This window comes from Carassius gibelio, chromosome A3 (genome assembly GCF_023724105.1).
Source record: "Carassius gibelio isolate Cgi1373 ecotype wild population from Czech Republic chromosome A3, carGib1.2-hapl.c, whole genome shotgun sequence".
In the NCBI taxonomy this organism is placed as follows: domain Eukaryota; kingdom Metazoa; phylum Chordata; class Actinopteri; order Cypriniformes; family Cyprinidae; genus Carassius; species Carassius gibelio.
In genome coordinates this window covers 17,060,621-17,088,314 of record NC_068373.1, presented here as the reverse complement: position 1 = coordinate 17,088,314, position 27,694 = coordinate 17,060,621, and the positions used below count along the sequence as shown (strand labels likewise).

Below are 27,694 nucleotides of genomic sequence, written 5' to 3'. Positions count from 1 at the left end.
CACTGCTATTTTTTTGAACACACCCCTTTCAACTAATTGCCCAATTGCACAGCCTTAAGAGCGTGCATATCATGAATGCTGGGTCTTGTTTGTTTTCTGACAATCTACTGAACCTACTGGTAACTTGTTTGCCACGTAGCAATAAAAAATATACTAAAAACCTTGATTATTCTGGTTAGTTACATTGTACTGCTATTATTTTGAACAATACTGTATATTCATCTGCGTTTTGAAGATTATCCAAATTCATACATGTTTGAAACAATTTGAGGGTGACTAAACGATGATGAACGGTTGTACTGATAAATTCTTAATTTTGTGTATGCCATGTGCGGGGCTCATTCAAACTGAAAAGACCAGCATGTATTATGTGAATTATGGTTAGGGAGCTGACTGGTCATGTAAACTTCACTGGCTGAACTAGTTAAAGCCTGATTGGGCCACCAGCAATTCTAACATAACATATGCTGGTTCTTTTTGGTAGAATGATAATTTGATCATTTCACTAACATTAGCTTTTACTACAAATATATTGGTTAATAGCCTATACTATATACTTGGTAAATCTGGGGTTAGTGTGGCTTTACTGCAATTCACAGACCAGGAAATCCACCTGCATATATTCAATTTACTCACATTTTAGTTAAGAATCTGGAATGTCCAGAATTTACCTTTTTTGCTTTTATTTACTTCATGCTTATTGTGCAGTTGAACATTGACCTGAGGTCTGATTAAGAACATGGTCCTTGGCATAAAACAATATATGGCACTGAAAGGCTTTCTTCTGTGTTTTGTTCTTGTCTACTTATCCTTTTAGATGACCCCCACACTGTGCTACTGAGTTCAACATGAAAATAAGCTGTTTCATACTCTGACAGACCATGTTGTTGATTTCTTTCTGTACAATCCAGATGCAAATTGTAGGAAAACTACCATGACATAGCAAATGAGAGGCACAATTCAGTTTATTGCTGGATTATGTTTAGATGGAAATGCGACTTAACAGGAACAAATGATAACATATCACGTGTAGGATTGGTTATTTTGACATGTGGCCTGTTGAAAACCCATAAATCATGCATAAAATAAGCATCAAATAACCACATAAATGCAAATAAATGGTGTCATTTGTTTATTGTCTGATACCTATTGAACAACCAGAATTGTCTAAAAGTGTGGCTTTTAAAAGCCTAGTAGATGTGCTCTTCCATTCTCAAACAAATACTGTGGTCACAAATGACTGCAACATGTAGTGTTACTGATATGGACGTCAGATGTCACGTCAAATGGCTGGTGGCAAATGACCACAACATGGAATTACTTTGTCAAAATGGCATGTACAGCATCAGTAACAGATATCATCAAACCTGGAAATGTGTCTTAGGAGGTTTCCTTTACATTGAAATCAGCATATGAACATTTGGTTACCAAATTTGCGATCAAAGCATAATGCAGATTTGAGGATTCCAATGAAGTTCATAACATCATATAATTCAAATCAATAGAATGACTCTTTACAGATGAAACAAGCACATGTGCAGGTTAGTGTGTACGATAATTTATTATTATCAAATCTGCATTTTTATTGTCAAATGTGTCTGTAAAGTCTGTCTTCAAACAGCCTGTTTGGACATTAATAACAGCATGATGCTTGACATGTTGACATTTTAATGAGTGGTCTCAGTTCATTGGGAATGTATTTCGAGCAAGCTGTCACAAGACAGATCTTTTCTGAACTCTTCTGGAACTTGGTCCTACTCATCTGTTGATTTTAACGAGGGAATTGCACTCAAAATATAGCCAGATCTGAATATAGCTTGCAGTTGGTTGTGTGCTCATTTAAGTGCATTAAATGAATGAAGAAGTTTGATGTTTTGAAAAGTTGAGAGTTATGACATTTTTATTGAATATTATAAGAAAGAAATTGAAAAAAAGAAAATTATGCAGGCATGAAATGTTCACAACAATATTAATATATAATATAATAATGCATTTAGAAAATAGGTGAATTTCCATTTCATGCTGACTTTAATCAGTTAATTAAACATACAGGTATTTAGACTCCCATTTCCCATCAGACACCAAGCCGTGTGTAAATAAATGAGAATTTAAACGTTTTTAAAAATCAAGACTGTGTTGAAAAGTCATACAGTGCTAAAAATTGCTCACAGTTAATGATATTGAACCAAAGTCCAATAATAATAATCTGAAAATAAGCATGAATCACAAACATAATAATAAGCATAATAGCATCAATTAGATTTTTATTACAGTTTTAACACTGAATTCACAATTGTATCGGCAATAGCTGCATCAGTGTATTTTAATCTGTCAGGTGTGTGTATTTATGTGTTTTTTATGCCATTATGAATTCATGTGCTTGTCATTTCTCCTCTACAGTAAGAGTAGCGGAGCACAGTGCCTCCCCGAGTACATTAGTGGCTTTGCAGGAATACAGGCCGCTGTGGTGCGGAGAGACGTTCTCTAGGGTGAGAGTACAGCTGCCGTCCTCCTCATAGTCCACCTTCACACACTCCTCCTGCAGCTCCAGCAGCTCCCCGGCCTTCAGCCACACCACCTCAGGGTCAGGGTAACCTGAAACACAGAGAGAAGAAGCTGTGAGAGACTGCAGCGAGAGACTGGCTCGAAAAGGAACTATGGAGAAGGTCAGTGACATCCATCGGTGTGTCCTAACCTGTGATGAGACAGGAGAGTTGGGCGCTGGAGCCCTGCGGGACAGTCAGGTCAGACGGAGTCTTCGTGAACTCAGGTTTACACTGAAGCTTCAGCTCCAGAGACTGCAGTGCCTGCTCGGTCTCTGTAACAGCAAAGTTATTGAACTGTAAAAACATCCACCACTATGTGTAAAAAATGGGTTTGACACCTTCAGTCAGACATATCACAAGCCACAGTTGTCAGATGTCACATCACAATCTATTTTGGTGACATTCTGCAGTATACGTATCACATTGATTTTCCTTTTATGACTGATTTCTTTCTTACCATCTACAGGGCTCAAGCTTGCGGAAGCCTCTGGTTTAGACAATATAGCCATCCTCTTCAGAGCCAGCAAAGCTTTGCCAGTTTTCTAAAAAAAATAGAGAAACACAACAATCATAAAAGAAGAGGAGAGGGTGTTGTTATGTGCACAACAGTGGAGTATGATAAATGAATGTATGACTCGTATGAGTCAGTTGTTCAAATTAGTTGACTAGTAAGTGAAAAACATGGTGGAGAATATAGTGACAAAATGCAATTTGTTATCAATCTCGTGTCTTTAAGAGCATGCACATATATATTTTAATTTGCATCAATTAATTTAATTATTATTATTATATATATTTTTTGCATCACATGTGGATCACCTTCCACTTCTGCCTAGTCAGGAATTTCTTCATCTTGTCTTTGGAAAGGTTTTTGGTGGTGTCTACACAAGTATATGCCAGCCAGGAATGAGCCAAGGCTTCATCACATGCCATCCTGCGCCTGTCAGAAAGATCAGCGCAGAGTTATGGATCTGTGTGGACGGAAAATATATGAATAAGCATATGAACGGACCTGGCATCTTTGCTGAGCAGAGATCTAATGAAATCCTTTGCCAGGTCGGTGATATCTTCAAAGCTCTCCTCATCAAACTCCCACTGCGCTGCTGTCACGAGAGACAGAGTCTCTGCGTCACTTTCACCCTGGAACGGAGATTCACCGCTCAACCTACAAATGAACAATCAGATTCAGGTAATGTAATGGCATTTTTCAGCACAAGGGGGCAGCGAGAGCTTAAGTGACCGGCAGTGTTTAAGCTCACAGGATGTAGCAGATGACCCCGATGCTCCACATGTCCGTGTTCAGACAGACCGGCTCAAAGTTGATCACCTCAGGAGCAACAAACTCCGGAGTGCCGTGCATCACCTTCAGAGGTGTGTTGGGATCTAAGGTGCACAACAAACATTCACTGTTATTTTAGTCATATTTCTATATCTTTATAGTTTTGTTAACGTTTTGTAATCGCTTTAATATTAATATTTTCAGTTTTCATTTTAATTTAATTTTTATATTAATTTAATTGAGTTTGTTCTTTTAAATATTACTACTTAGGTATAGTTGATTTTACTTTCACCTTTAGTTATTATCTATTTCAATTAGTTAACAAGGCATCATTCGTCATTTTTATTAAGTTTAAGCACTCAACTAGTATTTGTATTTAACTTTATTTAAATTAACCGTGTGAATATATTTAAGTGTGATAATGTTTTCTATTTTATTCAAAGTTAACATTTTGTATCATAATTGTTTTATTTTATTTTCATTATACACAGTTTTATCAGAAACATATTTTGTTATGACAATATTGTCAGTACATCCGCACCCAGCTTGCTAGCGAGTCCAAAGTCAATGATTTTGATCTGACTCCCAGTCCTGTCCACACAGACGATGTTCTCAGGTTTGAGGTCCAGGTGGATAATATTTTGCTGGTGCATGTACTGAATCCCCTCCAGAATCTGACGCACGTAGCCCACACTGGACACTTCGGTGTGCTCAAAACTCTCATCTACAATGCGCTCAAACAGCTCTCCACCAGCAACACTGCACATACAGATATGGATTCAGCGGTGTTATAATGACAGAATTATTGAACCTGTTGGCATTTCTCTAATTTCGGCGTGTTTTTCTAAAAACATTGCACCCGTCAAAATGCCGACTTGCAAGATACTCACTATTCCATCACCATGACCATCTCATCCTTGTTATCATATGCGGCAAGACACTGGACGAGTTTTTGATGGTGTAAGAAATTCATTAGCCCTATTTCTTTCCTCGCGGCCTCTCTCTCCTTTATCCGACGACTTTTGTAGAACTTTCCAGCACAAACCCGGCCCGTCTCCTTATGGGTCATTCGAAACACCTGGCCGAACTTCCCTCTGGGAAAGATTCAGAATTGAACATGAAATCATGCTTACAAACCCAAAGTATGTGAAATTGAAGGAATCGTTATGTCTTAACATCCTAACTTCCCATTTATCCAGTTCTTGAGAATTAAGTGAATTTGACATTTAAGCCAGTATTTTCACGACTCAGTTCAGGAAAACATTCCTTTTAACACGAGTCATTTTCTGAGAAATCGACAAAACCTTCCTTGAAACCTAACCTGTCTTATTTTGCTTTTTTCTGGGAATCAGAATCAAGTGTAGGGGTTGTTTTCACATTTTGATGCAAGTATGCCTGTTGGAACATGTACTCATGCAAGTTGTGTTATCCTTGACAGGTCCTTTGAGCAGGAGCTATGTGGCCTGCTAAATGTGTGTTTGATAAGCATACTTACACTCCAAGTTTTTCCAGGACATTGTAGTGGTCAGTAAGTTTATCCACAGTGTTAATGGTCACAGTCACATACTCCACTGGTTTCTCATCACAGGGCTCTCCTTTGAAAGACAGCATGCTTTCATTTACCGTGGGACCTCAACACAAAGCTGAATTCTCTTAGACTGCATAGCCTTTGCTAATGACTTTAATGTTCTTCTTGTTTAAAATTTGGTTGCTGAATCTTGTTCCCATAAATTGTGGGAAGAGATAAGCTTTAAAGAGGGGGTGAAATGCTATTTCATGCATACTGAGTTTTTTACACTGTTAAAGAGTTGGATTCCCATGCTAAACATGGACAAAGTTTCAAAAATTAAGTTGTACGTTTGAAGGAGTATTTCTGTTCCAAAAATACTCCTTCCGGTTTGTCACAAGTTTCGTAAAGTTTTTTTCGAGTATGGCTCTGTGTGACGTTAGATGGAGCGGAATTTCCTTATATGGGTCCTTAGGGCACTTCTGCCGGAAGAGCGCGCGCTCCCGTAGAGCAGCGCACTGAGAGGCTGAGCACAGACATTCACTGATCAGAGCGAGAGCGTCGCGAAATGTCACAAAAGAAGTGTGTTTTTGGTTGCCAGGGCAAGACAACCCTGCACAGATTAACAAAAGAGAAACAGCATTAAGGGACCAGTGGATGGAGTTTATTTTTACAGAGCATCAACGGAGTTGTGCAAGTGTTTTTGTTTGTTCCCTGCATTTCGAAGATGCTTGTTTTACAAACAAGGCCCAGTTTGACGCCGGATTTGCACATCGTTTATTTCTTAAGGATAATGCAGTCCCAACGAAAAAGGGTCACGATCGTGTGTTGGAACCGCATGCGGTGAGTAAAACTGCTTCAAATATCTCCGTGTTATTAACTTAGCTGCCGGCGTGTAAGCACATCAAGTAAACAACATGCAATGTTGTCATCAAACTGCACTTTCCACATGTACAGCTTAAAAAAAAGAAAAAAATACGACATAAAGTGGAACTTAGTCATTTTCCAAAACCGCTAAGCAAATATATACAGTTTCAGTACATACCACATAGAGACGTCCTGCTGTAGTCGTTTCTGCTGCTGGTCTTGTTAAATTTCAGCCTCTGGATCTGATTCTGGATCATAAATATACTCTGAATCTGACTGTTAGCCATGGTTTGTTTTGGATGATGTTTTTTTCCTCATGGTAATGTCAAAGCTTCCACATGCTCTCAACGCAAAAGCCTACTGGCGCTCGTGATTCTTTAGCTCCGCCCACACGTCACGCCTCCAGTCGTTCGGGTTTTTCCGGGAAAAAACAGTACAGACTATCTTTCTCTTATAAATATAATAAAACTAAAGACTTTTTGGAGTTATGAAGGATGCAGTACTACTCTATAGGTACTCGAGATTAACAGGATATTGAGCGAAAACGAGCATTTCACCCCCCCTTTAAATCAAGCCAATAGAGGGCTGTGTTAAGAAAATATAACACAGAGTAATTAATCGAGCATAAAAGATACATGGAAGATACACTATACATTACAGGAATAGTTCACCCAAAAATGAAAACTTGCTGAACAAGATGTAGATGAGTCTTGTCGTAGCAGATTTGGAGAAATACAGCATTACACTTGCTCACCATTGGATCCTCTGAGGTGAATGGGTGCCGTCAGAATGACAGTTGAAACCGATGATAAAAACATCACAGTAATCCAAAAGTAATTGGCATAACTCGATTCATCAGTGAACATGTTGTGAAGTGAAAAGCTGTGTGCTTATATGAAACAAATCCATCATTAAGGCATTTTAACTTCAAACCATAATTCATAATAATGCTTCCATCAGTGACAAAACATCCCCTGTTGTCCTCTCCACTGATATTTTTGTTCAGAAATATTATCTGTGCATATTTAATAATAATAATAATTCCTTACATTTATATAGCGCTTTTCTAGACACTCAAAGCGCTTTACATAGTCAGGGGGTATCTCATCATCCACCTGGATGATGTGACGGCAGCCATAGTGCTCCAGAACGCCCACCACACACCAGCTTACTGATGGAGAGGAGACAGAGTGATGAAGCCAATCAGCAGATATGGGGATTGTTGTTGATGCCAATGGGCGAATTGAGCCAGGATGCCAAGGTCACACCTCTACTCTTTCCGAAAGACATCCTGGGATTTTTACTGACCACAGAGAGTCAGGACCTCGGTTTAATGTCTCATCCGAAGGACAGTGCTTGTTGACAGTATAGTGTCCCCATCACTACACTGGGGCGCTAGGACCCACACAGACCACAGGGTGAGCACCCCCTGCTGGCCTCACTAACACCTCTTCCAGCAGCAACCTAGTTTTCTCAGGAGGTCTCCCATCCAGGTACTGACCAGGCTCAGCCCTGCTTAGCTTCAGTGGGCAACCGGTCTTGGGCTCCAGGGTGATATGGCTGCCGGCAATATTTCTTTCCAGATTCGGACAAGATGACTTTTTCATTGGAGAAAGCAATCTTAGAAGTAGACTATTCGTCTTTAAGCTAGAAGCAATTGATGAGCTTAATAATTGATTTGTTTTTTACAAAGATGCAGCCTTTTGCTTCACATGACATTACTGATTGACTGGAGTCATGTGGATTATTTTGATGTTTTGTATCAGCTGTTTGGACTTTGATTCTGACGGCACCCATTCACTGCAGAGGATCCACTGATAAGCAAGTGAAGTCATGCTAAATTTATCCAAATCTTTTGTTGTTGTCGAAGAAACAAATTCATCTTGATCTCGGATGACCGGAGAGTGAATAAATTTTTTATGCAATCTTTTTTTTTTAGCAAATTTTTTTTGGGTGATTTTAATTTATTTTTGGATTATTTCTTAAAGTGAATGTGTATATAATTACAGAAAAGTTTCAAAACAACCTCACCTGTGTTGTCCATCCTGATTGGCTGGGACTCTTGGCTGGGTTCGCTAACCCCCACAGCGTTACAAGCCCTGACCCGGAAGCAGTATTCTCCTTGAGGCTGGAGTCCTGAGGTCACCCTGAGCGAGGTGCTCTTGCACTGGGATGTGAGCTCTCTCCACTGATCAGTTGCCCCGGGGTTTTCACAAACCTCCACCACGTATCCAGTCACAGCACTGCCACCATCATAAGACGGCCCAGACCAGGACAAAACCAGAGCGTGAGGGGAGAGGACGTACACCACAGGACAGGATGCAGGAGGCTGAGGCAGGTCTGGATAAAACACACAAACATACAATAATCAAATGGTTACACATATTTCATTCAAAAATATATGTAATAATTGTTAAATGTTAAATGAGTGTACACATGGTATTTACTTATTTATTTAAGGTTTTCAACACTTATGCTTTTACAAATATGTTTTTTGAGTCATGAATATCAGGAATACTTATTATATAGGATTACTTCACGTGACACAAAATTACTGCTTTAAAGTAAAACAATATATATATATATTGTTACAGTCATGTGTATGCTAGCGTGGAGATCAAGCGCACGAGGAGGGTATAACTCAAAAGAGGAGTTTAATGAACATTAATAAAGATAACATAGACAATCGCAGACAGAGGAACTAAACAGACAGGGTTTTAAACACAAGGAAGGTAATCAGGTGAATGGAGACAGGTGGGGATTAATCAATTAACTAAACAAGAAACGGGACATGACTAAAATAGGCAAACAGAAAGTCCATGAATGTTTCCTCAAGTCCATCCACACCAATGCATATATATATATATATAATATTTTAAGTTGCATTGGTGTGGATGCTAATATAGTTATTGTTTTAGTTATCTTTAAAGTTATCATTCTTTAAATGTAGTAATTGAAAACATGCTAATCAATAAAATGAGTTTTCATGTCATTGTCTATATAAATAGCATTTTTGAATAACTTAATAGATCTGAGCATAGAAGTGAGCATCATGACCCAAATAACAACTGAGGATTGTCTGAGCTTACCAATGACATTAAGGGTCACTGTGTGTTGGGCTGAACTTTTGCGATCTCGTACAAATATCGTGTAACGTCCAGAGTCCTCAGGAACAGCTTCGGAAATCACCAGAGAACTGCTTTCATCACAGGACTCAATACGAAACCTGGAGCTTTCCACCACCTTCAGAAAAACACATCATTGTAGACACAAACAGAAGGACCAACAGAATGCCACGTGTCTGGATTGTTTTGTGTTCTTATGTACCTCATTTTTTTTACAGACCCAGCAAGAAGCTACAGGAGAGCTGCCTTTGAACACACACTTCAAACGGGCCGTCTCTCCAACATGCACCTCCAGACGATCTAACGGATCCACAAACTGCAGAGGAGGTGCTGTAAACACAAAAACACAGAATCACAAATGAGCCTTCTTTAATGTCTCAGTTATTTAGTGTAGACAACGAAGAGTTTAAATGGAGAGAAAAGAGAGACTTTTGCTTCACAGATTTTAATATTAAGTTATTATGAATTTCTCAGAATTTTACAAGAGATTGCATTTTTAAAATGGTCTCATTTGTGTATATTTTTTATTAATGATGTATTATATTATATTATATTATATTATATTATATTTTTCATAATGAGGAATAGACATTCTAGAAAATAAGACATTATGAACAATTGTCTTTGTAATTATTTGTTATATATAGTATATTTGTAGTATTTGTATTATATGCATTGTTTATTTATTTATAAATAATTATAGTGTACATTCAAACTATTCTGGCTTTTACACAAAACATTATTCTAAGAGAAAACCAATTTAATTTTCCCTCTCTTATACAGTACAGATATAAAAAATTATCCCTGGGGCAATATTTACATTTACATTTTATGCATTTGGCAGACACTTTTATCCAATGCAATTTACATAACATTCAAGATATCATTTTTTATCAGTTCTTGCCTTCCCTGGGAATTGATCCCATGACCCTGGCATTGTCAACATGCTCTGTTCAAGATTCTTGGAGGCTGTAGCATAAACTGTGTATGTAAGCAAACTGAAGTGCAATTATTCAAATCAATATACTCAGCTGAACTTGACTGGCTTGATAAAAGTCTGATCTGCTAATGACCTCACGGTCTTTAAACAGACCAATTATTAATATAGACTGACCACAGATAGCAGGGTGTTTTACATGAACGATAAAAAGAATGCTTAAGTGTCCAACCCAAATACAAACAGAAGTACCAAAGAAAAATATAATAACATCTTAAAGTGACTTCAAGTGTTCTGAAGCTTACAATCTGAGAAATTCCTATTTTTATACCAGAGTCTGGTCAGTATGTGGGCAGATTAAACAGTCTTTCTATCTTTAAGCTATAAATACACAAACAGAGGATTTAAACGAAAACAGAATTTAATGTCAAATGTTAAGTTTTTCTAAGAAGGGGATGTTTTTCTAAGAATATTGCTTTGGAAAACAAGGATTACAGTGTTTAAAAAGAACAAAAGCCTGCTTCCTGTTTTACTGTATACAACGCTAACAGACTCTGAAGGAGCCGGACAAACAGGAAGCTAAGATCAGTAAAACACAAGCAAATGACTCCTTTTTGAAGCAGGTCACAGTGGTTATACTTTGACTCACAATTCCTGACAAAATGCATAAAAAACGTGATGTTATTAGAATATTAAGAAAAGCAGGTGTGGGAGGCTGTAGATCACATGGCCTTCAAGAAATGAGGAAGGATCTTCACTGAAATCCAGAAAGATGTTACAGAAATCTGCGATTCAGCTGTTAAGTTACAGTATGTAAAGTAGGAAAAGAATAAGAACGAGCAAATCTTTGAGTCAAGGTGCTAAAAAAAGAGCAAAAGTAGAAGTGTTAGTGGAAGAGAGACATGGTGATGGTCTTACCTGGACCTGAGCTGCTCCTTCTTTTGACAAGCACCTCTGTAACACACAAATATCACACAAGAATCAGCTGTCCGTGTGGGTGTTTTTGTGTTAAAGAGCATGCAAGAGATATATACACTTTGCTTATTATATAAGGGAGGAGTCAAGTGAACAGGTGTGTGTGTGTCTAAGAAAAATACTCAACAGATTAAAGAGGAAATTCTCAACATATCAAAACCATTAGTATGCCAACCGGTCAGGAAATACTTGTTTTATATGTGTATTTATTATTTTTTATATATTTTTGTACAGGGTTTATTACATAGAGCTTATTTAATAATAAATAAACCATGTATAATAATTACATGGATTTGATTTTTAATAAAACTGTATTTGTATGTGACACCACCCTAATCACAATGATATGGGAGCTTTGGAGGAACAAAAATGTTCCATGTATCAACTGACATTTCCTTTAATTAAATCCATGAGATTATTTTTGTGGTTAGGGCCATTGTCTGTGACATACCTCTCTTGAGTGCTGGGGGGCTTGTTATAGGACTTCCTGTCTGAGGCGTCTGTGGTGACTGTGGGCCTTTAGAAACACGGATGTCATCTGGGACGTTCTGAGAGGAGTTTAAGACCCCGCTTAGCATGTCAGGAGTGTTAGGATGAGAGTGAGATGTGTCGGTAATATCGTTACCGATCCCAACTATTGTTTCATAGTCTGCAATTGATCCAGGTGTGGTTGTATGTTAGTAAGAGGAGCAAAAGAAAAGTAAATAATTAAATGAGAGAGAGAGAGAGAGAGAGAGAGAGAGAGAGAGTGAGAGAATGACATAAGACAAGGTAATTAACATTGATAACCCTGTCAATTCACACTTCTGTAAATGATGTAAACAGAAACACCTGCATTGTGCTATTAATGTAACTGCACCATATATAGACATTCATTGCTCATGTTAAATGGTTATACACTGCACACTTTAGACTGAGGTTCAATTTGCATTCAAACGTACCTCTCACACACACTGCTGCACTGCTGGATGTTTTTCCTGCTGTGTTTTCGGCCACACATGTATAAGCCCCAGCATCCTCTGGGAGACATTCCTTAATTACCAAAGTCACCACTCGTCCCACTAATGAAGATTTGCCAAACAGCACAGCCTCACCTGAAACAGTTGTGGTGCAAATAGACGGAAACAGGGAGACAAAGGCAGAGAAGGGGGAACATTGTGGCATTAAGAAGAGACAGAATTACCAAAGTTTTAAAAGCTTGAAAATAATGTCTTGTTTGTTTGTAATTAAAAAAAATATCCAGGACTCATCTTTTATTTTAATTTTTTAAATAATTTATATATAATTGTTTTTTTTTATTGAACAATTTAAATGACAAACTCCAAGAGGGAACAGAAACCTACATATGGAAACATAACAAATGTGCACACAAACACATATTTATATATAGAGTATTTGAGTACTATATTTGATTACATTCCTACTCAGATTCATATGTTTCAAGCAGCAAAAATCAATATAAAGAATAAAAAAGAAAAATGAACTCACCGTTATGAAGCCAGGAAATGCTGATTGGCTGGCTCCCTGTTATAGTCCCTTTCAGTGTGATGTCATTTCCTTCATCCACTATACAGTCCTGTAGGGGCTCAGTGAAATGGGGTGGATCCAGAACACTATTATGGCTGTGGTTACCCCTCACTAGCTTGCCAGAAGAAAGCAGAATGAGATTAGTTGTATGTTTATGCTATGATAGTGACGTATGGTTTTCAAATTTGCTCCAGCGGCCACATCACAGTGTGACATCACAGTAGGGGGTGACAAGGTAAAATGATTCATTAAGTGGATTCCTTCCAGCACTGATTTATTGAAGAATGGTTCTGTGAATAAGTAATTGAATTGTTTACTCCACCGATTCGTTCAAAAACACTGATGCATTCAGGAACAAATGTTGCTTCATTTGGTAGTATTTTCATTGGCAGAGAAAAAATTGACAAAATAGTTGTCAATATTGTAGCTAAATTAAGTTTTTTATATTACTGGTTTATTAAACTCTTGCATAAAACCAGTATCACATGTAAAGTTGTACTTATTCAGTCCCAAGGGAGATATTGCTTAAATATTACAAATCAATACACTTTTCTCTGCTCTGTTCTGTTACAGCTCACGTTGATGTCCGCATGTTTTATGCATTACCAATAATCATGTTCTTATGTTTAAACTATTGGAAAAGGAACAAGACAATGTTTACTAGGTATTTATTTATTTATTAAGTAAGTGAAATTAATTCATGGTTTACTTTATAAAGCTTATGCTATCTTGATGGACTGTACTTAAATTTTTTAGTCTGCAATTGATAATATTTAAGCAACGATGTATAAGCAACGATGATCTCTGCAAAACAAGATCAAAATACTGATGATGATGATTTTTGCAATAGCAAATAACATTCATAATGACTTGTGAATCATAGACTTGTATAGTGTTTAACAATAAGTTCACACAGGAAGAAACAAGGCTCATATAAATGAAGAGAGCCGCTGAATTGTGTTTGAAAAAATTGCTGCTGTATCTTTCAACATCCTCGCTATCACAACTTCTGTCTAGAAGCACCAGAAACAGAAGCACCACATAAATGAGAAAAAAAGCATTAAAAGTGAACTGATCAACAAAAGAACAGCATAACTAACATAACTGTGATCTCATCTGACACTCCTCCAACAAACCCGTTTCTGCTTAAAATACTGCTACTTAACTTTTATATGAGGCCGTGGGTGGAGCCTTGAATGATATAATTGATCTTTCATAGGCATTTGTGTTTAGTAACAGCCATCTTTTGTGATGCTAGATCTACAGCAGTGTCTCATGTACATGTCTGAGTAATTGATGTGGTCTTTTTAATCTCATTCAGTCAAGGGATATATGCCACGTAATTTCAGTTCAGTGAACAAGTCAAGTGGACCAAACACTGTTTTCACTGACCTGGTAGATCACATTATCTGCTGTCTTTTGACCTGGCCTAATGCAACCATGTTTGGTCATGCAAAAACTTTAAAAAAGTAAAAACAAAAAAAAAAAAAAAATTCTGGCAACTCACTGCATCAGAAAAATAAAACGGTGACTCTAGTTCTGAGAAGAACAAACTAAAATGTTTTGAATTTCATTCTTTGTACTTCACCTGTCTTGTATCAGGTGATAAGATCTAAGAAATGAAAGAAAGGAACTGCAGTGTTGTAATTGTACAGTTAGAGTTCAGCACTACCATCAAACACATGTCCAACACAAACTGCTGCATAGAAAACAAAACAAAAGCCTGCTGTTCAAATGAGCAAGGAAGGAACAGTGACCTTCTGCCTGGTCAGTAAACTGCATCCTGAGACAGATAAGATACAGTGGTGTTCCAAAGTCTGAGACCACTTGAAAAACATGTTTTTTTCTCATTTAAACCTTGAAATACACAGGAAGCTTTAAGTTTAGGAAACATTTCCTTTTAAACAAAGTCAACTAATTATGTAAAATGAAGAAGAAATACATTTTTTTAAATGTGTAACCTAAATATGCTGAATGTCGCAACATCATTTATATGATTAAATAAACCCTTAAAATTAGGTTACACCAACAAGTTTTTTATGGCTTAAATCAGTGGTCACTATATATTTAATTATAACTTACAATGAAATATTCTATTAATTTCGGAAAAAAATAAAATCTAAATAGAAGCATTTCAACTAGTGGTTTCAGAGTTTTGGACCCCACTGTATCTATAATAATATCATACATACTGGACTATATAATATTTGTTGGAGGGAAGAATGCTACTAAGCAAATTTCTTTATCAGAAATCAGCCTCATAGTGAAAAACAAATCCATTCAGGGAGATAGTATGGAGTAAACAAACCACAGGGAAGTCAAACACAAGAATGTTTAGTCTGAATCTGGCTGAATGCAGTTCTCCATCACCTGATTATTATCCAAACGCAGTGAAAGTGAAAACAAAGTGCCTGTCATTATCTGATGTCTGCTGAATGAAAACTGATCATCAACCATGAAGACTGTTGAGAGGGCTTGCTTTAAGAACAATGCTCCTGGCAGAGAGCACACATTTAACCGCAAGTACAGATCATGTTAACCTCAACATGTTTTTAAAGACAAGAATCCAGCCGACCTGCATATACAAACACAAATAGGTTCTCTCAAGTATGCAAATACTGAACATACTCACAAATACTTGTGTGTAGCTGGAAGAAGTGTCCAGACTTGCCTGCATTGGATGTGTCTCCAGGCTTCCCCACGGTTGTGGGAATTATGGGAATGTGTGTGGATTGGGATACTTGTCCGTTGGCTCCCTTTGACTGGGAGCTTGACAGCTGTATCCTGAAAGCAGACACATAACGTGCATTCCCATCAGCAATACTCATTTCTCCTATCGTTGCAAACCAGTTTCATAGAATCCAAGTCATTTCCCAGCTTTCTTATCAGCTGGCTTGTATTTTCCTGTGTCTCTGAGTCCTCTGTTCGGAGCGGTTCTCTGCATCTCTTTAGGTTCTGGCTCCTCCCCGTGACTGAAGCTTCATTCATTTGGTCTCCAGATCACTGTACTCTTGCTCACACACCCCACCCGCAACTATCACACCATGTCAACACAGTCTTTTCACAGTGGTAAAAGAGAGAGAAGTGGTGATAAGAGAGTGCATGTTATATTTATTTGTCATTCTGAAAGCAAACTATGTCAATGATGTTTATTCGAATCTTTGTGTGAAAAGGGAGAAAAAGATACACAAAAATACAGATTAGAAACCGAATCAAAGGTCAGAGATTCCCCAGTCCTCTTCTTACTGTAATTGCGGTCATGTTATCAGTTGAACTTTGGTTGTCTTTGGTTGATTATTTGTTTCCAATAAAAATTATAATAAAAAAAACACCCCAAAACAAAACAGTGCTTGATTGTTTCAAGTCTGACTGAGCGTGCAAGTTAGAGTACATTTGGAGATAAAAACTGTTCAAAGGTTTGGGGTCGCTAAGATTTTTACAAATGTTTTTGACAGAAGTCTCTTATGCTCACAAATGTTGCATTTAGTTGATTAATGCTTTAGTGTGTAACATATAATAACAATTATATATCAATTGTTTTCTATTTTGAATTTTCAGGATCATTACTCCAGTCTTCAGTGTCACATGATCCTTCAGAAATCATTCTAGTTTGCTGATTTTCTGCTCAAGAAACACTTTGTATTATCAATGTTAAAAACTGTCTAAAAATAAATATTTATTTTTGAAAAGTTCAAAAGAATGACATCTTAGACAGTTCAAAAGAATATAATTTATTTGAAATAAAAATCTTTTGGAACATTTTAAATGCCTTTGCTATAACTTGGTCAGATTAAGTTCATAAAAAACACTTTTAAACAGTAGTGTGGTTATTTGACTGATCTGGAGGTAGTTTCATTTGTAACAGTGATGGCATTTAAATGTGAGTTCATACTAACACACATGTCAGTGGTCAGTGTGTTTCCAAACAGGCAACTTAAGACAGATTGAACTATTAGGTCGATGTGAACTATGAGGTCAGAGAATCAAGAGATCCTAAAGAGTAAGTTCTGTGTGCACACCAAACGTTGTGTAGATGTGAAATCAGTGTGGAAATCAGAACGTACCTCACACTCATCGTTGTGTGTGTGCAGTGGTGTGTGAGATGAAAAGCTGTTTGCTTTGGACATGCCAGTCCACAGAGAAACCCAAATATCCCACTAAAGACCTTGAACATGTGAACAGACTCAGATTCATTTGATTCATCAATACTGCAGAATAACAGTTTAACTTTGTGTGGAACCGAGACCCAAAAATAAATGTTTGCTAAAATGACTGAAATATCTGCCTGCCAGGAGCTAGAGGAAGTCCCACAGCTTTTTTGGGAGCAAGTGAAGTGATCCGTTAACTGTTTAAAGAGGTAGTGCACAATCAGCCCATCAGAGGTCTGTTAATGTTCTTACAGCTGGAATGTAGACAGGAAGATCCTGGTAAACAACCCATTAATAACAGGAAACAAAAAAACAAAGCAGCTTCTTGACTCAGAAGTCACAAATGGAGGATTTCCTTTACATTTACTGCATTTGTTCATCCATTGACTTTTAAGGCATGTTGCTGGCGTTTTCCTGAATTTAAAAAAAGAGTGAGATTTTTGTGCACTCTGGTGGAAAGAATGAGGAATGAAGTTTGTTCGCTGAGAGAGCTGTGACCCGAATGAAAGCTCAGGTGACTCTGATATGCTTCTTCAGTGGAGTCATCTGCTCCCTTATTGTTATGGGCATCATTGTCTCTTGTAGCTTTTATTGACTTTTCAGGTGTATATGTGCTGAAAACCGGCTTATGTTTGGATAGCTGGGTATAGCCGCAGACTAAACAAAATAAAGATGAATGAAACAAATCTGTCAGAATCCATCCATGACCTAAGAACACAACAGTTCGGATGATGAATGATTCTGAAGGTCATTACATTTAAATGTAAATTAACTGAAATTTAATTTGTTAAAACTCTTTAGTATGGAAATTATTAAGTGATATGCTTGTATGCTGCAACCAAATCTATTTCTCCGGGAAATAAATAAAGATGAACTGAACTGAAGTGATTTTAAATGGTGACGTGACATGCAGTCATTATATTGAAGCGGATCTGTGTAGAAATAGTCAGTGATTGATAGTGGTTTATTTCATTTATGCATGAAGTTGTATTTTCACACGTTTCCTCAGATTCTGGGTAACATATAAAGCACTGTAATTCTCTACAGCTGCTGGCATGTGCTGAACATGCTCCTATTGAAGTTTCTTTTATTCTTTCAAAGTTTCAACACTTCAGTGACATATTCAACTCAAAGCAGTGCTGTATATTTACTTGAATGGGTTCCTGTGATAAATGGAATGCAGTACACAAAGATTTCCTGTTTGATCATTTTGATGTTGCTTTGATTTTCTTTAGATGGGTGGTTAAAACATGAAACACTTCTGGGAAATGGACATGACCTGATAAACTCGATCTAAAACTATTTCAAACAGCTTTTTGATATTTCTACAGCTCCTGTGGAGCTCTTATTGAGCTCTTATAATAATTTTAAGAGAAAATAGAGATAATTTGTACTTTTTTGTAAATTTTTATTTTTTTCCAATACTGAAAGACCAATGAACTAATAAAAAAATAATAATTATTTTAGTTTAATTCCATAAAAAACAAAAAACAAAAATCTGATTAATAGCAAATGATGGATGATGAATATGAACTTGCTAAGACATAATGACAGGTTTGCAATCTCATTTCAGTAATATTTATAATTTTTATAGTTTTATTATTATTATTTGTTTTTTCAGTTTTAATATTATATTTAATTTTAGTTTCTCTCTCTCTCTCTCTCTCTCTCTCTCTCTCTTTTGAAATAGTAATTTTGTTATATGCTTTTGTCATTTATTGTGATACATCTTTATATGATTTTTAAGGTTTAATTTTTTTTTTTTCAGTTTTAATTTTTATTTATTTACTGTTATTAATTTAGTTGCCAAGACAGATTAAGTCTAATTTAAGGCAAATTTAAGTCGAAGTCTAATTTAACATTAAGTTTAAGCCTTCCATCTAACATTTAATTTAATTTCATGTTTATGTCATTTAACTAAAATTTATGTCATAGTTTTGTTTGTATTTTTATTTAAAAATGGTTTGGTTCCTTTTTAAACTAAAATAGAGCGAGCGAGATAATAACAATGGCCAGCAGATGGCAGTGTGTCTATGTAAGTACAGAAAGAGGGACCTTCATATCATTTTACATGTTTGCTACAGTTGTTTCATGGATGTCTTCTGGCAGTTGCACAGATTTTTTTTCTTCCAGTGCTCACTTCCTGTTATGTGAACTTGCTTTTTCTTTTATCTTTCTTCCTCTTACAAGTTAAGTACTTGTAACCTTGTCTTCTTGATTTTTAGTTCAAGCTTTTCCTACAACTAAAGCGTAAGCTCTCATTTAATCAAGTAGTCTTCCTAAACTAGTTTCACATTTCAGAGATCTGAGAGTAGAGATTGATCCTGTAATGTTGTGTATGGGAAACTAACTCTTACCTTCAATCTGGGGCCTCTCTTTGGGCAGGTCCCAGATGGAAGTGATTACTCTAGAAGGGAGAAATTACAGAGCAAATGTAGAGCCCATCAACTTTACACACAGACATACAGACGACGAAGGCAAAAACTGCAACACTCCCCCTCCTCTCTGTTTTTCTCTTTCTCTGAGTCGTACTCACGCACGGCTTTCATTGCCGTCATTTTGCCTCCAGCAGTACATTTACGCAATTGTACGTTAGCCACCTTGTCTCTCCAGTTCTCCTCTCAATGAGTTTGTGTGGGTGGGAATGGGATTGTAAATTCCTAAGGATGAGCCATTTAAAGGCCTCTATTAAAGCCCTGACGCAATGTGACTCGCCTGTCAGGAGCCAGAGCTGTTACTCATTACCTGAAGAGACAGAGATAGGATTCCCATTACAGCTCCACCCTCAGCCCAAACCTCTGCTCTGCCCCGGGTCAGCTCACACCAGGCTATAGGCCGTACACTCACAATGCAATGTGATCACATAATGAAGAAGCTTCTCATACAAATACAGGCACTTCACACCAAATTGTTATCCAGCTTTCACAGCTTACTCTCACTGTGTGTGTAAAAGAGTATGATTACCGCAACTTAAACAAAAAGGATGAATGAAACAAACATTTCTGGAGGCACTATCCAGAAAATTGCATTTGTGCATAGTATGCTAACTTTTTAAAGCTGTTTTAAACTCTATTTTTGAACAGAGAGCTCATCCATCATCGTGAAAATTTTGTCATCATTTACTCATCCCCATCGTTGTTTCAAACCTGTATACATTTCTTTCTTCTGCAGAACACAAAAGAAGATCATTTCAGGGTTGGACTGTTTTTGAGTTTGCAGATCCACATTGGCTCTATTGACTATCATTGTATGAAAAACACACACACACACACACACACACAAATGAGACATTAATAATAACATCCTTTTTTTTGTGCAGAAGAAAGAAAGTCATACAAGTTTGGAATGACACGAGGGTGAGGGAATGATGACAGAATATTCATTTTTGGGTGGACTTTCCCTGCATTGCAAGTCACCTAAAGATGAATGCATTGTGCAAAAAAAAAAAAATAAATTGATTGACTTAATAATAATAATAACAAATAAATAAATAACGTTTTTCAGTTGAAATAGGTGGGACACAAGTGGGATGCAATAATAAACAATATTGTAATTTCTTTACAAATTTGGCATCCATCGCTGAATCATCCACTGCAATCGCTCAATTTGTTGCCATTGCTGATCTTCAGCTCTTTAAGGTGCAAGCTCACACAGAAGGCCATCATTATCCTCTCTGGGTGTCCTGCTCTGTAAATAGCCATCACACACAACACACAGGCACAACAGTCATAACACAGCTGTCGTCACTTTTCTGAACAGCAGCTGGTAGCACAAGCCATTGTTGCAACACACACACACATACACACACACTCTTCAAGGCTTCCCTTTGGCAGATCCATCCGCAGACTGAGGCTTACTTTAAGACAAAGATAAATATGCATGCAAGCAAACACACATGTACTAGACACAAACAGATATCATTTCTGTAATCTGTGAAATGTGTGAAAAGTGGAAATATTTCCACTTTTGCCGAGCATTTAATGTTTCACTGAAATTTCTATGTAGAAGTACACTAATATTATAAATTATTATAAAGTTTTATAATATATATAATATATACAGTATAAATATATTGTTGTGGAAACTGTGATATGTTTTGGAGGATTCTTTGATGATCAAATAACAGCATTTATTTGAAAAATGAATATTTTGGAACAATATGATTGTCTTTATTGACATCATTGCTTAAACAATTATGGGTCAGTGACATATGTACCATAAAAAAGTGTTTTTTCAAAAATTTCAAATAACAGGCATAAAAATGGTTGACTTTTGTTCTACTAACTCTCATCTTTATAGAAACATATGTTGTTTCAAAATTTTCAATTGGAATCAGAATTTATGTGACAATTTGTTGTATTAGTGCTTACAATCGTCATATGGTGTGACATGAAAATAATTGTATATAAACTGAAAATGGATTATATCTTTTTAAGTTACTCACTTTATCAAAGTCATTTATCATAACTTAACTGTGATCCATTATAGTTTTGTGAAAATTAATTAAATTTGTGTATTATCAACATTGCTCAATGTGAGACCTATGCCGTCGGTCTTTCAACATTTTTTCTATTTATTGTGACAAACCTTGCTAGAAAATTATAAAAATATTTGTGACTCTTGCTGATACTATTTTCTATGTATTCCATGAACATTTTCAGGTTTTATCATTAATAAAGGTATGTTATTTTCACAATTTGGAATGTCACACCAAATGATATAGTGTCACACCATATGATAATGTCGCCATGTGTCAATGCAAACCATGTATTATCCTACTTATTGGTGAGTACTGATCACTCATATGGCAGGAAATATTTAACCACTCTTAAATGCTGCAAGGCAATATTCAAATTTTATTGATTTATTTGATATTTAACAATAAAACAAACATTGTTTTAATATTGTATGAACCATATGAACATATGTTTGTGTATCAAATTTCATTTCAATTCACAACTGGTCTGCAATATGTATTAAAATAAGTAAAAGAAACATTTTTTTAATATCATATGAACCGTGAACATACAACGTAGCTGAGTGGATCCACAAATAAATCAGTTCATCTAGACTCCATTGTACATAAGCCAGTCAAATTTGGAGAGAGTAGTGAAAGTGAAAGTGAAGTGACATTCAGCCAAGTATGGTGACCCATACTCAGAATTTGTGCTCTGCATTTAACCCATCCAAAATGCACACACACAGAGCAGTGAACACACACACTGTGAGCACACACCCGGAGCAGTGGGCAGCCATTTATGCTGCGGCGCCCGGGGAGCAGTTGGGGGTTCAGTGCCTTGCTCGAGGGCACCTAAGTCGTGGTATTGAAGGTGGAGAGAGAGCTGTTCATGCACTCCCCCCACCCACAATTCCGTCCGGCCCGAGACTAGAACCCACAACCCTTCGACTGGGAGTCCAACCCTCTAACCATTAGGCCACGTAGCAAACCTCTCCCTGTATCTCTTTGTCCTGTCTGCACTTGTCATCATTATCTGCCTCAAGTTGACAAAAAAAAAGGAAATGAATGGTTTGAGATGAAGACAACATTGTTTAGACTTAAACAGCATTCTAAGGTGTCTGTGAAGGGATCTGCTGTGTCTGTCTGATGAACTAGAAATCTGTATCAACTAAACTAAACTAAACACAATCGATGGTGGATAATTACAGCTTTTATGTGATGATTGACCCAAATAAATGTTTAAAAAGACAAAACATTCATTGGACTTTGTTATTTATTGTTATATATGCAGGGAATTACAATTCATATCATATGGTGTGACAATCAAATCAATATGGCGTGACAGGCAGACATGTCACACCATATGATGTTTTCTGCACTTAGCACAACCTTGAGTCTTGTAGCTACACATTAGCATACTAACAACATGCTAGCTATAACAAAGCAGCATAGATTTACATATAATTATGACAAAATAATAACATTTCTTTTGCATTTTTATAAAAAAATGTGTCACACCAAAAGACATCTGGAAGTGGGACTTTTGTCAGAGTGCCAACAAGATCTGATTTATTGTAAAAATAAAAATGATGACTCACCTCAGGTTGAACAGTAGAAATACACTGCTAGTTCTGTACAACATTGCTGAAGAAGGTCCTCTCCTTCCCAAGGGTGTCAAAACAGTTGTCCGTTCAAATATCCCAAAATAGTGTCACACCATATGAATTTGATTTGTGTGACAAAATCTTTTTGATTAGAACTGACTCAAAACATTATGCTTGGACTTTGAAAAGAGTAGGCTCACAAATAGACATCTGTATTATTTGTCTGTATTTTTTTGAGAATTTTTGCATTTATTTTTTTTTGTTTTATTCAAGTTCTCACTTTGAGAAACAAGTGCCGGACAGTCACAGCATATGAGTTTTGTTATGTTTGGTTGAAAATTCTGAAAAAAATAGTTATGAACTGTTTTAATGTTGAATATGTTCACATAAAGCATAATGTTCTGCACAATATTGAGAAGGTTTTTGGCAAATATATTTTGCATTCATACATGTTTGACACTGAAGACAGCAAAACTGCCATGTCACGTCACCCACCCATATTCACTTTCAAAATTAATGCTTCTTTCTTTCCTTCTTTTCTCTCTCTCTTTTTAGGACTGTCCCCACAAAAGAGGACATGTGCTCACACACTTACAGTTTACGCTGAACAGTGATGTCAGTGTCTCTGTCACAACAATTTCAATTCTGCATCGGAAGTAATTCTCGCAGAGGAAGGTGGAAACAAGAAAACAGAATCTTCCCGTTTGTATATAAAGAGGCGAGTGGAAAGATGGAGGGATTCTGCTAGAAGGTAGGTCAAGCGTTCAGTGGTCGGGAAACAACACTGTACTTCCACCACATGCCTTCATACACTTAAAGATTCTTCAACAGGCGTGTGTGTGATATAATCAGTATGTGACCTGATGGTTAGCATTCCTTCGCCCACTATTTAGCTTGTCCCTTCATGTCCCTGCCGAGAAGATAAAGGCCATTTAATTCAACAAGCATAAAAAAAGAAATAGACACACACACACACACACACATCATAAGATCTAAACCCATAGTTTTAACTTTCTATTAAGCTGATGAATGTTTGTTTTGTCCAGTTTCTCCTTTGCTATGTCTGCTCTCACATTTAGCGAGCTTCATAGCATAACATGTTTTAAAACCTGTTAGAGGGAAATACACGAGAAGATCTGAGAAAATGCTTTGATCTGCATGTGTCTCTAACCGAGGCTGTGAGTGAAGACAGAGGAAGTCTGGGAAGAGTGAAGCTTAGCTCAGTATTAATTCTAAGGTAAAGCCTCTTTGGCAAACCATCAACATTTGTAACACATGCCAACAGCATGGAGCCAATCCCCTCACTACTCCTCCACACAAGTGGAAGTATCACTGCCATGAGATTTCATTCAAGAGATTGCATTTAAGTCTATGTCTTTTTTGCTTTGATGACATTTATATGCTATAATACTCCTAAAGTTTGAAGTGAGTGTGTGTGTGTTTTTTATCTGGTATAATTTTGTTAACATTACAAAAAGATTCTATTTGTTAACATTAGTACATTACTCTAACATGAACTGACTTAGTCAATGTTAATTTCAACATTTATTAATACATTAAAATAAAAGTTGTATTGGTTAATGTTATTTAATGGACCTGAACTAACATGAACTAACAATAAAAACACTTAAAGTTAATTACATTTTCATTATTTAATAATCCCATTTTAATTTAAATCTGTATCTGTTAATATTTAAAGGACCTGAGCTAACATGAAGAATAAAGTGAACAGTTGTATTTCTATCAACCGATGTTAACACAGAAAGTGTTTGGTACAGTAGAACATCGGCTGCTGCTTTCATTATTGACCTGAAGGCTAAAGGCTAAATGTTCTGTTCAACAGTCTTCTGTTCTCCACGTTTTTGCTTTGCTTATTCCAGTATTGCTGAATTTCCCGCATTATCTTCTCAGCTGATCGCATAAAAGCATCATGGATAGCACACCTTACCCTCCACTCCAGCAGACATATCCAACTTTTTATTACTTCATTGTTTTGTTCTTACATTTATGCCTTCCTCCACCTCCCTCTTTGGTAGGAAAGGCAAACAGGGATTGCAATCAGCTTGGACTATAATCAAAAATCAACTTCTAGGCAAGTCAGCCATCACACACACACACACACACACAGAATATAAGCTGTCACTGAGCCAGCCAAATTCATAGAGTACAGTCAGAGCAATGCTCTATACTTGGCCACTGGCTCACTGCATTCCCTACTTTCATCTGAGCAAAAGAGAGGGAGAGAGAGAGGGAGTTGGGTGTGTATAGTAATTTGAAGAAAACACGGAAAGCCATATAATACTAAAACCAAAATCACACTCAGAAATTCATTATTTTCTATCCACACCAACACATTACCGTTTATATCACCTATAAATATCATATGTCATAAAACACCCTTATATCACCTGTTACTAATCTAGTACATATGCTATATCTAACCTAAATCTCTCTTGTATCCTCAGAGGAATCAAAGCATCTGCCACAAGAAGAATGAAAGTGATGACAGACTCTGCAGGGAGAGACATGAATATCTTCTGCACAGATCTGAATGCACTGTTAAGCTATCAGCAAAACAACAATCTCTGAGAAGTCAGCAAAAAAAATATTCAAAAAATATTCAGTACGATCATTAGAGAGAGGTGAGTTTTCAGCACAATTGCATGTTCTTACTCATAGACTTCAATGAAAGAGACAGAATTTACTTAAACCATAAGCAGTGCAGAAGTAAATAAATGCTATGTGTGTGTGTATATGTAAATAAATATAATTATTACACTTAAGAGGTAAAACATTCACTGTTTTCAGAAAGAAACACACACACACACATATATTTTTTTCTCTGTGTGTAAGATTATTAATAGTTTACTTTTTATAGATTTTCTTTAATGATTTATTTTTCATTGGAAAGTTTATTTATTTATTTGCTTGTTAAGCAAAAAAAAATTGTGAAGTTTATGGTTAAAAAACATTAACCCAAAATTAACCTAAAAACGTTGATTTTTATATTGACTAGATGAACACTTATGAATATATATTTTGTGTTTTTAATTAATGTGGTCAACCTTGACACATTTGTAGAATTTTTATTCTGATCTGAAACAAATGTTTTAACATTTAATTTTTTTCCCTTTACTTACAAATGAGCCAATAATAATCGTTAGTAAACAATGGCAAGTTTAAATTAGAATCTATAGTACACAAGCTAGAGCAAAGGTAAAATGCAGTTTATGTTTATTTTAACATTAACGCTAATTAACTCAAAAAAAAATTTATTATATATATTATATAATATAATAATATCACTAAATCAACCTAAATACATCAATTTTGGTTAAATCGGGTAAAATTGCTCTTTAATGTTACCACTTTTAATGTGTAATGAGCAAATTAATTTAATTCATTTACAATATGTAAAACTTCAAAAAAAACAAACAAACAAACAAAAAAAAAACACTGAATTATGAACTATGGTCTGTATCTTTCAGAAGGATTCCAGCGCTGCAAGTCTGTGTGTATGAGCATTTGCGATTGACTAAATGTTTGGGAGATTATTCTGAAGGAGAGGACGTTATCTCTCATATCTACAAAAACCTACACACAACATTTTCCATGAACACACAGTATGCTGGGCTTTCTAGTTTGGCACCGTACTATTTGAGGTATCTGTACCCTCTATCAGCTCTGCTACCAGGATTATGTGTGTGTGTGTGTGTGTGTTTATCAGATGTAATGGAGAGCGTGTGTGTGCAAAGCAGCAGTTCTCAGCTGGTGGGCTGTGACTAAACATGGCTTATGCTGATTACATTGTGCTTTGGATGTTGAATTGTAAGCTGTATTTCAGGGGTGATATAAATAAATACCAAAGTCTCATTTTTAGGACACTTTTCTTACTCTTATACAATGCATCAAACAATTTTGGGTTGGTTGCTATTTGATGTACATTGTAAAGTCTGGGTTCTGAGAATCGCTGATGCAAAGTACATTTTGTTGCAGACACCAAAAGTTTGTTTGATCAAACTAAAATATAAAAAAAGAAAAAGAAAACTCACATCACAGGCATTGTAAACATGCTGAGCTTGGAATGTACAGTACAGTATCATCATGGCTATTTATTCTTTCAAAACACAGATGATTTGAAGATAATGTGAGGAAAATGTATTTGCAGTTCTTTTGAGATACTGGATTTGAGTTATTCTTAGTTGCTTTTGTAAGCAAGCATCTGCTGAGAACATGAATATAGTTGACATAAAAAACTATTAGAACTCTGAACTGAAACTGCATTCAGCACTATTTAAAACTGCATTTAAAAAATAAAAATAAATTAAAACTTCTATTTAGCTAGGATGTATTAAATTAATCAAAAGTAGTAAAGACATTTATAATGTTGTACAAGATTTCTATTGGAAACCAATGCTGTTATTTTGAGCTTTCTGTTCATTAAAAAAATTATCATGGTTTACACAAAAATATTAAGCAGCATGAATATTATAAGAAATGTTTCTTGAGCATCAAATTGGCATATTAATTTAGGGAGGATCATGTAACACTGGAGATTAAAAATAGAGCTTCGCCTTCTCAGGAATATTTTCAAATAGAAAGCAGTTATTTTAAAATGATATTAATAATTCACAATATTACTGATTATACTGTACTTTTTGATCAAATACGTGCAACTTGAGCATATGAAACCTCTTCAAAAAGCCTTAAACATTTAAGG

At 36.2% G+C, this 27,694-nt stretch overlaps 1 protein-coding gene and 1 long non-coding RNA gene across 5 annotated transcripts; one reads left to right on the top strand and one right to left on the bottom strand.

Moving 5' to 3' along the window:
- Positions 1–1,882: 1,882 nt before the first annotated feature.
- Positions 1,883–15,737, bottom strand: mylk5 (myosin, light chain kinase 5). Of its 3 annotated transcripts, none has more exons than XM_052546571.1 (17): positions 15,396–15,737; positions 12,725–12,874; positions 12,178–12,330; positions 11,688–11,885; positions 11,180–11,215; positions 9,527–9,654; positions 9,289–9,442; positions 8,231–8,539; positions 5,321–5,417; positions 4,716–4,919; positions 4,367–4,584; positions 3,806–3,929; positions 3,559–3,711; positions 3,366–3,486; positions 3,004–3,088; positions 2,696–2,818; positions 1,883–2,595 (listed from the first exon to the last, which is right to left on the bottom strand). In XM_052546571.1, the coding sequence occupies exons 1-17, from the start codon at positions 15,589–15,591 to the stop codon at positions 2,384–2,386; spliced, it is 2,661 nt and encodes an 886-aa protein (XP_052402531.1). In that variant the 5' UTR covers positions 15,592–15,737; the 3' UTR covers positions 1,883–2,383. The 3 variants fall into 3 exon arrangements, with proteins under 3 accessions (XP_052402531.1, XP_052402520.1, XP_052402542.1); XM_052546560.1 differs by having other exon boundaries at positions 5,321–5,420; positions 15,396–15,736; XM_052546582.1 differs by having other exon boundaries at positions 5,321–5,420; positions 12,725–12,870; positions 15,431–15,736.
- On the top strand, positions 9,540–27,417 carry LOC127949478 (uncharacterized). 2 transcript variants are annotated; one of them, XR_008152303.1, is made up of 4 exons: positions 9,540–9,651; positions 23,530–23,725; positions 25,011–25,616; positions 26,463–27,417. It is a non-coding gene; the product is annotated as an uncharacterized LOC127949478 (long non-coding RNA). The 2 variants fall into 2 exon arrangements; XR_008152302.1 differs by having other exon boundaries at positions 23,530–25,616.
- The last annotated feature ends 277 nt before the right edge of the window (positions 27,418–27,694 follow it).